The sequence below is a fragment of the Frankliniella occidentalis genome, unplaced genomic scaffold (genome assembly GCF_000697945.3).
Source record: "Frankliniella occidentalis isolate FOCC.00 unplaced genomic scaffold, Focc_3.1 Scaffold4, whole genome shotgun sequence".
In the NCBI taxonomy this organism is placed as follows: domain Eukaryota; kingdom Metazoa; phylum Arthropoda; class Insecta; order Thysanoptera; family Thripidae; genus Frankliniella; species Frankliniella occidentalis.
This window is the reverse complement of record NW_026267134.1, coordinates 3,931,663-3,943,859: the sequence shown is the minus strand read 5'-3', so window position 1 is coordinate 3,943,859 and position 12,197 is coordinate 3,931,663. Positions and strand designations below refer to the sequence as shown.

General features: G+C 42.9%; 1 protein-coding gene across 8 annotated transcripts in view; it reads left to right on the top strand.

The window, feature by feature from the left end:
* The window catches only part of LOC113204206 (neuronal acetylcholine receptor subunit alpha-7), a 94,795-nt gene extending 83,453 nt beyond the window's left edge, over positions 1 to 11,342 (top strand). For 3 of the 8 annotated variants that reach the window (XM_026419278.2, XM_052269045.1, XM_026419276.2), the window contains 4 exons: positions 1,140 to 1,226; positions 6,495 to 6,604; positions 6,694 to 6,984; positions 7,207 to 11,342. In XM_026419278.2, coding sequence (XP_026275063.1) covers positions 1,140 to 1,226; positions 6,495 to 6,604; positions 6,694 to 6,984; positions 7,207 to 7,395 — 677 coding nt within the window. In that variant the 3' untranslated portion in view covers positions 7,396 to 11,342. Of the gene's footprint in view, positions 1 to 521; positions 609 to 1,139; positions 1,227 to 6,494; positions 6,605 to 6,693; positions 6,985 to 7,206 lie in introns of all 8 variants that reach the window. The other 5 variants (XM_052269039.1, XM_026419274.2, XM_026419275.2 and 2 more) reach the window with 2 other exon arrangements.
* Positions 11,343 to 12,197: the final 855 nt, after the last annotated feature.

Here is a 12,197-nt window from a genome sequence, read left to right as displayed (position 1 = left end):
AGGAGGCTGTCGGTTGCGCTCCTTCCCCATGTTACAGGTTGGCTCAGCGGTCTAAGGCGTCGACATCACCGGCAAGGAATTCGAGGGACCGGAGGACAAGGGAACGAATACGACCGAGCGCGCAGACGGAAATGGGACTAGTACGCAAAGAGTCCTCGCGCCGATTTAATTTTTGTTTCAGGCAAAAGGGGACTAGTACGCTTTTAGTACGCTCGGTTCGGCGCACGGTCACTGTTTGCGCACTAGTCCCCTCCCACTAAGGGACGGGACCAGGGCACACGGGGGGCGTTTTTTCGTCACTTTTGGACGTGTTTGAGACCAGTCCTCATGCGCCCGGACTAGTACCCAAACAGTACGCTCGTGGGGACTGAATGGTCCCTGTTTGGGGACTGTTTGGGTACTGATTATTTTTGTAAGGGGTACAACCTACTAGCAGCACCTAGAAATTCCTCTTAGTCAATGTCAAAAAGCAGGGTCGTCCCTTCCCATAGCATTCCAAGTCACGCCAAAAATTCTTACAGGAGTGACGATTCTTCTTTCGTTGACTGTGTTCCTCAACCTCGTGGCGGAGTCCATGCCAGTCACTTCGGATGCGGTGCCTTTGATAGGTAGGCACTATGGGTGAGCTGGTAGTGCGATCGGTTGGAGTCTGCGCCCACTCTGCACGTGTATTTTTCTTCTCGCCTGTGCTGTGCTTGGGGTTCGCCGATGTATCGGGTACTGTTGTACCCGTCGTGGAGCGAATACAATGGAGGACGTGATAGTTCGAAGTACCTTTTTTATGAATATACGTAGAAGTGTAGCTTAGATTTATCGTTACTTACTCTCAATCGCCACGCATTAAGAGAAACGCATCCTTGAATTCGCACCACGACTCCGTGATTTCCCTCTTACCTTCTTTACTCTATGCACAAGCATGCCTCCCAGGCGACCCTAGCACAGCACGTAGGTACGCAGCAGCGCTGTTGATGTCATCAGCAGAGTAACAGGTAATGTGTTTCAACGAACCATCTACAATTAAGAGCGTCGTTGTTAAACGTATTAATAGTTTGTATGACTCTAATGTAATCAGTCTACAAGCCTACTTGGCATTTTCGGTGGTTGCGAACAGTGTGTGACTGCTGGCATGTCTGTTTCAGGGGTGACCATCCTTCTCTCGTTGACAGTGTTTCTGAACCTGGTGGCTGAGACTCTTCCGCAGGTGTCCGATGCCATACCGCTGTTAGGTAGAGCCAGTTCAAAGTACCAGCCTGCTTCTCAGTGTCTTTCTATTCATTTTCACACTATTAACATTTGTTGTTGCTGTTGATGTTTAACCATATATCTGTGCATCTACATCATTATGTAATGTTTGGGTCGCAGATACTTGGATAGTTGGAGGGGGGCTTGCTTGCTTCCCATTTATTGTCCGTACATTCGAAACTACTGTATTAAAGTTGTTTGCTATTGCCCCTGGCCTCCCGTGTTTGACTTCTTCAGTACCGCATTTTGGTGTGTTATTTCAATTTAGTTGTGGCTTGGTTACTTTGGTGTCATGTTAACTCGTGAAACTGTAGTTGTTTTGATCGTTGTGTTATGTCGTCGCATGCAGGGCCTGTCATGTAACAATATTACAATTTAAGAGTGGGGCTCAACCTGCTTTTTGTATGTAATGAGCGTAACCACAACGAAAGTATGGTGTTGAATTAGTTTGTTGGTGTTGCTTTCTTTCCGCGTTGTTTGGTGAGATTCATGACCTGCATTCCCTACTCCCGCGAGTTAGAATACTTTATCTGCATTGTGTGGCAGACTAGATGAACATGCACCTGAAGCATTGCCTGCATATGCGGACTAGAAACCAAGCGAATGAGGCCCGCCATTATGAATGAAGCTTTACTATGTAAGTGAAAGGTTGGTGGGGTTACATCTGACTCCCCTCCTGCAAACTTTTCTAGACCCGTTACATTCCCTTAACATATTACAGCCGTCATACTCGTAGTTGGCAACGTTGCTCGAAACTAGTGCTTGATAATAGTTTTGCATCATGGCGTTTACTGTACTGTGCTGCAAATTAAGGAGATTTTGTCGTTTCGTGAATTTAAAGATTGTTGAACTTGGAAAATATAATCGAAAGTAATCGTTTTGTGATGTATGCATGCAATCTGGCCATCTAAACATTGTACATTGTACTCTGTTCATACAGCTTAGACTACTGTAGTTGCCAGAGGAACGCGAACTGACTGAACACTGGAAAAACAAAGGTAAGACACTAAAATTTAGCACCATTGGAGCATTTTAGTGCCTTTCCAGGTGTGTCCACGTTTTAGTGCCTTTAATAACATTATTACCGTTTTGTGCAATTTTTAGGCACATAATCCATTTACACCTCATGAAGGGTGTTGAATCCCAACTTTGTTTTCCAAGTGAAAGTCAGAGTTCTCATACCACCCGAACATACCACTTCGCCCCCCCCCCCTTTTTTCTCCCGGAAAATTCCACCGATTACGCGCCGCTTCATCACTCAAACTGGAATACTGGTAGCATAAATAATTTTAGACTTTCAATCTAGCAATCAGTTAGCGTGTTCTTACTATTTTAGAATGCAATGTGCAGTTTGGAGAGGCAAGAGCACTTACATCACTCGATTACATTCAAGCATAGTCCTAACGCGTTCATTCTAGAAAAGATACTGAGCTGTTAATGCAAATTGACGCAGAGTTGTTGGTCGTAGGCTCCCTTTGTCTATTCACTTTTTAAAACTCGATATCTGTGGTTCATCGCAACGAGGGAAATAGGACTACAGAAAGGTATGTTTTGTGCCTCAGTCATTTATTGGCCCGTACTATGACTGTTTCTTTTCTTATTTTTAGTTAAACTTTTTCAAAATCACTGGAAATTGTGGTAAGAGTTTCTATATTTACTTTCTTTCGCTAAAGTATTGTCCTGATTCTGCCGGATAATTTAGGTTTTTCTCTAAAACGTTTTGATTAGTGGGACTTACGTGCTGGTAGGAAACTCACCAACTCAGCGCCATGTGTGTTTTGTAGTTTGGCCCGAGCCTAGCCAGACAACAGTAAAACAACTAAACTAAATATATTTTTTTTCCGAAAGAAAAATACTCTCCTCTGCATGACATCCGCATGGCTTTTGTGTTGGCCTGTCAACGAGTCTTGGGAGCTTTTACTTCTCTTTTCTTCGATCATCTTCCCGTCTGTCATATTCATATCCCAATAAAATTAATTTTTCCTAGTGCTTCTCAATGCCCGCTGTTATAGCAGCCGTTTAAAGTTTTGTTTAGTCTCACAACCTCTCATTCACACTGCCTGCGGAAAATGTCCGCGTACTTCCTTTCCTCTTTGTAATAGATCAAATGATTTCATTTCCAAGAAGTCAAACAATATTTTTGATTCCATCCACATAGCCTTCATCTGCAGACTTCTACATCTGACAGCAATTTTTACTTAGGTCTTTTTTTGGACTACCTCCTTTTTTGAATTTTGGCTAGTGGTAGAACCTGTCCATGCTTCCTCTTCCTGTAAATGGTGTAATAGGATCATCGAATCAACGACGGAGCAGTCGGAGCATTGTCTTAAATTTTGTGCCAACGCCTGCCACGCTCCGCTAAACGAATGTCACTAAATTACAATTTTCATTATTTTAATTGTTTATCTTGCTCTCTTAGCGGGATATTATTTTAACGTTATCTTGAGACGTTTCATACTCATTTCTAAACTTTTATTCTGAAAACATTCAAGCAGCAAGCGTGGCGGTCGGTAGCCCAGCTAAGACCGGACAGCCGGTACCTTTAGCGTTGGAGCTGTTGCCAGACCAGGTCCATTGAATTCTTATTGCGTGAGTTCTGTAAGTACTGGGAGGCCTTTGTAGTATAGATCATTCTTATCGTATTCAGTATTTCCATTTTATCTCATATCTTTCGAAACTTTGATTCACGTATTCCGCATATAGGAGTTATTTTCTATAATCGAGTTGAGTGCCTCAATTTGCCGCACTTTGTAGTCAGTATCAGAGTAGAGACTGATTCGTTAGCCACAGAAGTGTGAGAACGAGTATACTTATTGATTTTTAAAGTACAGGTAACCTTATTCAGCCTGTCGCTTTTCCTCACGCGAAATTTGTCCCCTTGTTGATCTTAAACGCTCAATATTGAAAACAACGTCACATGGGCAATTTTGGATCCAATATTCTGTTTATAGGAATTTGTATTGAAAGAAAATCCGGCTAGAAACCATTGAAGGAGTATAGTGTGAAATTCAAAAGGCCTTCCTGCCCGCAGCTCCACCGCGCCTAACTAACCAAAACGATTTTACTTGAACTGTGTTTATTTTAAACGTATCGCTAACCAAAAACTTTCTTTCCTGGCTCTCTAAGTAAACGACCTGGGATAAATACTACGCAGTCATCGCAACGGTTTAACTAAAAGTGGTTGCTTTTGTACTTAATTTATCATTATTTCTCTCCGTTTCCAATCTACAAACTTTGGCTCCTCTACCTGCAGTCTTCTCAATCCTTTCTTTCTGAATTCCTGTCTTTTCTTGTCTTTCCGATAGTCCTCTTTGGCTGACTTGTTCTATCAAGGTCTCTGATGAACAAGCCATGCAGCTTGATACTTTGCACCGTATGGGCGACCAGGCTCCCCCTTTTGCTATTTTCTTGTTTCTTTCTATTCTTACTTTACCTGCTAAACGTATTAATGTTGAAACGCTGTGCTAAATTTACGTATTGTCTAAGCTATGGTGATAAAATGGTTTTATGATCTGCCCTCCACCTCCAAGTATCAATTGACTCCGTCCCGACTTGACTTTTTTATTCTATTTTGAGTTAGCTTTATTCCTATTGGTATTTGTATTCTTGTTGCCTTTTGCTAAGTCACCTTCGCAACGAAGCGATATCGCAGTGCGTTAATACGAGTATGGTTGCTAAATAAACACTATTTGCAGCGTCATATACATGTCGCGACGATTGCTAGCTTTTTACGCTTATAAATCAAAATAAACATGAAAATTAAAAAATGACTACAAAACGTTCCGCCAATAGTCGCCTACAGTACCGTTGAAATAAATTGGACTCTCGTGCCTCTTTATGACATTCAACGTTTCTGCAGATTGCCAGAAACGTAGTCCTTGCGTTGGATTTTAACGCAGTACTGTTAATGATGGCGGTGAATCTTCTTAAAGTGCAAGTAGAGTACCGTTACAGTTCTCGCAAAAGTTTTTATTTTGCATGAGAAATGGTGAACGTAGAGTTTTACGCGACCTTTATTGTATTTTGTACTATGAATACTTCATTTCTAAGTAAGAAATTGTGATTGAAAAAGATTAATGTGGAAAATGTCTGTAAAAGCTGAGTGGTAAATCAGTTTGACAACTCACACGGATTTCTGAAGCATTCAATGACCATGAATCCGATTCGGCCACTCTTTACTGGAAATTTCAACTGTACTTAACGTGGTTTATAGATCGAGTAAGTTTTCTGGAAATCGGTCTATGGAGATGAGTGACCGCCATGGCTTCTTTTACCCGAATGACTTATTTTTGGTTGATCGGGAGTACTTGATTAATAGTGATTGTTGAGAAGTCGGTTTTCTTTGCGAAGCAGCTTCCGTACCATCGGAACTCTGATTACAAATCACATACGAAAAAGACATGATAAGCCAATGTGTTGCCATCCCATGCTTTGCGGCAAACATTTACTCCGTGAAATACGAGGCTACTTTGTAGCCGTTGCGATTGCTTTTGTATAAAATGCTTTTTGACGCGTATCAAATCTCATTTAAATATTTGTTGACGTCTATTGTTATATGTCTGAAACGTTAATTTAATTTGAACCCTCTCCCCCCATTTCCGTGGGAAGCAATCTCTTCAGTCCGCTTTTAAATCAACTACTTTCACTTTGGTTTCGCTTTCGTGTGAGTGTTCAAAGTGGTATTGCAGAAAGTACTTTGAGTGCACAAGTGTTTGCTTATTAAGACGATAAGTGCACATTAATTAGTATTATATTTTTTCGCTTGATTGTTGTATTACTTAAATTTGCACTGTTGCTATTTACAATGTATAAAATGTGTAAAATAAATGTGCAAACACATTAAATCAAGTGTGAGCAAATGTACCTTTAAATATTTGTGAGATAACAATTGTCCAACTCAATTGTGAGTATGATGTAACTAAGGATTTTCGTGTAAATGAACATCTGTTTCCTCGAAACGTCTTCAAAGCACCCAGAACTAAGTAAGTGCATGATATAACTCACTGGAAAGGTGGTTTAAATTCACGCATTGCGTGCACTTTATTAGAATGAGTCGTCATTCTTCTATGGCCGCATATATTATGTCGATGCATGAATAAAAATAACACGTACGGTCAATAATTTCTCCGCTTATAAAGAAAAATTAAAGAAACACTTAATATGTAATAAAATCAGTTTAGAGAGTAAACCTTTAATTGCAACCTTAGAACTGGCACTACCTAAGATCGGCCACTGCCTGCGTCTGTTTGTAGGAACTTACTTCAACTGCATCATGTTCATGGTGGCCTCCTCCGTGGTATTAACCGTGGTCGTGCTCAACTTTCACCATCGCACTGCGGATATCCATGAAATGCCAGGATGGGTAAGTCCTCGAAACGAGTCAAACGTAAATTAAACAAATCTAATGTTCGGTGCACCTGTCCAGTTTTACCACGCAAACAATTCCCGCAGGTCAAGAAAGTGTTCCTCCTGTGGCTGCCCTGGATACTCTGCATGAGCAGGCCAGGCAGAAAGATCACCCGAAAGCAGTTGCTGATGTCTTCGCGGATGAAGGAACTAGAGCTGAAGGAGCGGTCGTCTAAAAGCCTCTTAGCCAACGTCCTGGACATCGACGACGACTTTAGAAGATCGCACGGTGTTCCTGGGGTCCCAAACAGCGCCGCCTTCATGAGGACGGCCTCCACACTAGAAGATGCGAGTTCTGGAAGTCCTGCATGTCCGGTGGCAGCTCGTGATCTACAGGTGAAGATATAATTTCAAAAAATTCAAAATATAGGACTGCAGACCCTAACAGTTATGTGGCTGTAAAAAAAAAAATACCGTGTGTCAGAGCTACGACACAACTGTTGTGGGTTTGCATACCCATGGAGCCTTACTGGCGGAAAGAATAGGCAAACCCGCATACTGTTTTGTCGTGACCTTGGCACACGAGATAAAAATTATTGACGTTTTCTTCTGATGCAGGCCATTCTACGTGAGCTGCAGTTCATTACAAATCGAATGAAGAAGAATGACGAGGAGATGGAGCTGATTAACGACTGGAAATTCGCCGCCATGGTTGTGGATCGATTCTGCCTCATCATTTTCACCGTTTTCACCATCATTGCCACTGTTGCTGTGCTGCTATCAGCTCCACACATCATTGTGCAGTGATTCGAGCACTGCCTGGGTGCCTTAGTGGACCCTTTAATTGGTTCTTTTAAAATTTTTAGCAAACCTAGTCGTCTAGGTGAGCTAAAACCAGCAACATTGTTCGCCAACCGGTGGCTGCGGAAGTTAGCTAGTACTTCATCATGACCGAGCGTACGTAGTCTGTACGGTTTGAAATGGAATCGCTATGTTGATTGTTTAAAAACCGTACTTTGGCAGACCAAACTTTTTGGGGTCCTATCAGGCCATTTATGAACAGACTTGCTGTTCGTTACTGTGTCGGAATCCTCAAATGTATGCACCTATTTTCATTTCCTGTGTTGGAATATCTATTTGCTCATTAATACAATTTTCATTGCCATTTGTCCTTTAGTGAACGAAACCGTGTAGTGCTTGATTAATCAAATTTGCCCAAGTTTATTTTAATTTGTATTTTCCTACTGTGTGGTGCATTCTATGAGGTCCGGCATATTTTGTATTTTTTTAGACAAGCTTTTACGTTTTGTGCGCTAGTGCGGAAAACGACAAACAGATCCCCGTAAGTTTGTGAGGGCCGAAATTTGTTTTGTCGGGTAGGGGTGTCTTCGGGTCCGAGCCATGCCTCGTTGGCTGAGCCAAGCCTCGTTGGATGAGCCAAGCCTCGCTGGCTGAGCCAAGGCTCATGCCTCGCTGGCTGAGCAAGCCATTTGCTGAGTCATGCGCCGTTGAATGTCAGGGCCGGGACCAGAAGAGAGCGGCAGTGCAGCAGGTCTGCGTCTGCGCCTCATTGGGGGTGGCCTTAAGCCCGCCTCTTCTCTCCAGCATTCTTTTTGTAAGATTTTTGTCAAGCATTTTGATTTTTAAGTCTGGCCCTTGCCAGCTCACATCCATGCCCTGTACTTGTTATGTTAATCTGTCGTAGGTTGTATCGCCGTGTGATTTGTTTGCGGCATTTTCGGTGTAGTTTAAGTGGACTGATCACATTTATAATTTATTTTAAAAAGTCGTATTTCGTTGTAATACTAGTCGGAAAGAGGTAAATCAAAAAGGTGCATGATTCGTTACTCGACGGGACTAAGCCCGCTTGCGAGGGGGCAATAACTCCGGGAATCATGTGTACACCTGTCTGGGAATCATCAGGTTAAAAATTGATCAAAATCAATAGAAATCGCTTAGAATAAGCGGGAAACTAGAGAAATAAGTACAAATCAGTCGAAATAAGCGTTTTATACCACTTAAACCCCCCGAAAAACCTATGTAATAATTATAAGCGGACGGGAATCACCGGGAATCAAGAATTTCGGGAATCATGTGTACACTTCAAAAGGGAGTTATTGCCCCCTCGCCCGCTTGCCTCTCCTTTGCTTCCGACGAGTTTGTAAAAACTTCACTTTTTTGTTCCTTCGAGATTTAATTGTAAGCCCCTCTTGTGAAGTCGCGGCCCAAGCAAACAAGAAGGGTAGGCTTAGCTCTTTTGGAGGTCACTCTATGCCAGTCCTTACCAATTCGCTAGTGCACTCTGTGATTTTGGATGGAATTTATGTGATGGTGGAACAAGCTGGCCTCTTCGTGAATACTCCAGGCGGGTCCTATATTCATAGCCGGGAGGCCAGTGCAACTCACATACCATTATTATGAGTATTTATACCATTATTACTACTATAATTTGTATGTTGAATACTTAAATTCTAGTCAAAATACGGAAAACATGTTTTATATGTTATGTGAACTGGTTTTTCCAGTTGCTTCCATTAAGTAAACGGGAAAAGGCTCAATTATTATTATTATAAATGATTGTATAATTTTTTCATATTCACTGGACAACAGATGTATTCTTGTGTGTAATTCTCCGCATTATTTTTGTGTTCTCTGTATTGTGCAAGGCTCATTTGCTGGTCCAAGGGTTGCGCCTGGTAGTCCGCTTTTGGCGGTGTTGACCAATATGTTAAGAGTTGTTGTTGTGGAACAGTTATAAAGATCATTTTGTTCGTTAAACGGTGCTACAAGGCCTGGCCCTCCAGACGGACTTTGTCACACTCTGCCGTCAGCAGCCGTCTTAAAATTTAAATTAAGCATTGGCCCTAATGTGTGACTTAACGTGTGACGTAACGTTATCACTGCCAAGACCACAAGGGAAATCGTTTGTTTTCTATTGTTCGGTCTTCTCCTAACGTTGATCGCCATGTCTTGCCATCCCCGTTGGCTAGTTGTTTCTGAAAAAAGGAAAGTTCGACTTTTGACCGCCGAGTGTGACACGTTCCTTACAGCGCAGCCTTGCTCAACGGGCGGTTACCCTGCTTGCAATATGGCCGTGCCATCTCATTGGTTAGCATCTTTGAATTGAATATACAGGCACCTCTTTGTTACGTCAAGGCCCTCATCGTTATGTTTATCAAATTCTAAAAGTAAATTGTAACTAAAATATAGGCCAGGGTAATCGTCTTTTGATATGTGTGTTAGATAGACTAGTTATTGGCCAGAGGCAGTGAGCGGGTGTGTCGCCCATCTTCGGAGAACCACCACCATTTTCATCCACGCTAGTCAGGTTTGAATTGAATCGAATTATTCTCTTGACCCCGGTGGCATCGGTACAGGTGTTGAAAATGTGTACGACTTTTGTCAGCCCGGTCATCACGGAGGCGTCGTGGATTGCTGGTATATCACTGCCTTTTAACTTTCTTTCATAGTCATGTATGGTGGTTGATTATGGTGGTGGGTTAACTATTGTACGGGTCGGGCAGCATCTGTTGGATGGCAGGTTACCCTCGGACATACCACTATCCATACTTATTTTCTTTTTGGTCAGACCCACAACATGTATTTCTTGGTTTTATTTCATTTCAAGAACTTTACTAACCTACGTATGTTTCCCAGAGACATAATAATTGAGCTCGGAGCCCAAACGTTATTGCATACATACTAGAAATTGGCTTTTAATGCTACTTCTATTTACATCACAGCAATGTAAATAAAAGACTCAGTCCCAGCTGTTATACTTGTACGCATCTTCGGCGAATTTTCTCAGACAGGCATCTAGTTAGACGTCTTTTATTCTTAACTATCTACTATAGATTTAACTGCGTGCTAGACATGTGGCCTCGCCTTCAACAGCATTGTCTTTTAAGTAAACATTTAACTGAATGCGTTATCTTTAGCACCCCCAAACGATACCCGCTGCTAGATGTCTATTAGTTCATTCAAAAGGCGTCCTAGGGATTGTGACCGCGCCCTGATCCCGGCCCTTGCCCTAACCCCGCCGCTGCCTCGCTCAAACTAAACGCTAAATTGAACAAGGGGGACTTCCATGCAGCCACATGCACCAATTAATAAACTGAGTTCCGTTTTAAACTGCATGGAGAACCCCTTTTCGACTAAACAAAGGGATGTTCTAATCCCTACTAATTACTGTGCCAACTAAACGAACAAAAGTGATTAAATTTGCAATATTTGTAAATGTGTAAAAAAAACTGTGTGTAAATATAAGCAAAAAACTTTTTGCAGTGATATATATTGTATAAAGTACGCTAATTAATATGAGAATGTGTTTTTACTGTGTAAATAATGATTACTATTTGTGTCGTGCGTAGTCTAAATAAAGTTGTTTTTTAAAATGACACTCGTCGTGGCGGTGCGAGGGGGGTCACTCCACCTCCTGGCCGGAGAATTCGTCGCAGCGATATGCCACAAACTTTATCGGCCCGCTATGTGGCTCTAGTATTTTTACGGTTGTCTAGGTTTTAGCGCCGATGAATTTCCTTTCCTGTCCTTGAATGGGTGTGACGAATGGGTTTGTAAACGCGTGCGTGCGTGTGTGAGTGCGAGTGAGAGCGGTCCCTTTCTTCCTCTACTTTCTCCCTCGCTGCCGGCAAAGCTGTGCCCAGCGGAGGCATCGTCACGATGCTGAAATTTGTTTCGTTGACGATTGATTGACAAGTGTTTTATTAATTAAACCATTTTTACCAAAACGCTCACCATTTGCACAATTTTCCTTGTCCCAAACATCGCCGGCACAGCAGCACACACCTACTTTCTGCGTGGCCTTGGCCGTCAAGGTCCTAGTGGAGATACTAGAGGCACACCTATGTTATCTGCACGACGAAGATCGATTCAGGTCAATCGACGCAGATACATTCACCAAAATGCACATGGTGGGGAATCGGGAGGGCATTCCTAACAGTTTAGTCACACAGATCAGATCCTTTGGTGGCCAAATACTCGGACGAGGGGGGGGGGGCACATCTGATGGAATGAGGTGAACAGGTGTCACAGACTTGGCAATCACTGTTAATCCCAAATCCCAAAGGTGATACCCGGTGATCCGCACACTCGTGACTTTATAAAGTATTAATTGATTAAAGCGTGCTGTTTCTGGCACATCCTAAGATAAGTTTAGCCAATTAATTGGCTAACTTGCATGTTGCCAAAATAACGAATTTGCGTCTCTCTCGTAGGCAAAGTGTGTAATTTGTCCAATGATAGAGGGTGCTGCAAATTTGTGACTCGTCAGATTTAGAACTGCAACAGGCACATATAAATGTGCACAAAGAGGCATCTTTCTTGAGGCTTAAACTGGCCTTTGGACGAGGTAGGGGGACGACCCCCCCCCCCCCTCTCCTTTCCCCCCTCCCGGTCAGCCGCGGACCTGAAACCGCGCATGGCAATATGGCACTGACCTTGCTCACAGAATGATCCGGAGCGGGGACGTGCCCCTGGCCGGGAGGCCGGGCTGGCCCGATTACAGAGGACCTTTCTTACGGCGGCAGCACAGGAACCAACTGTGTGCACGGCTGCGACCGAATCAGCTCCAGTGGACCGGCCGGGGGGGG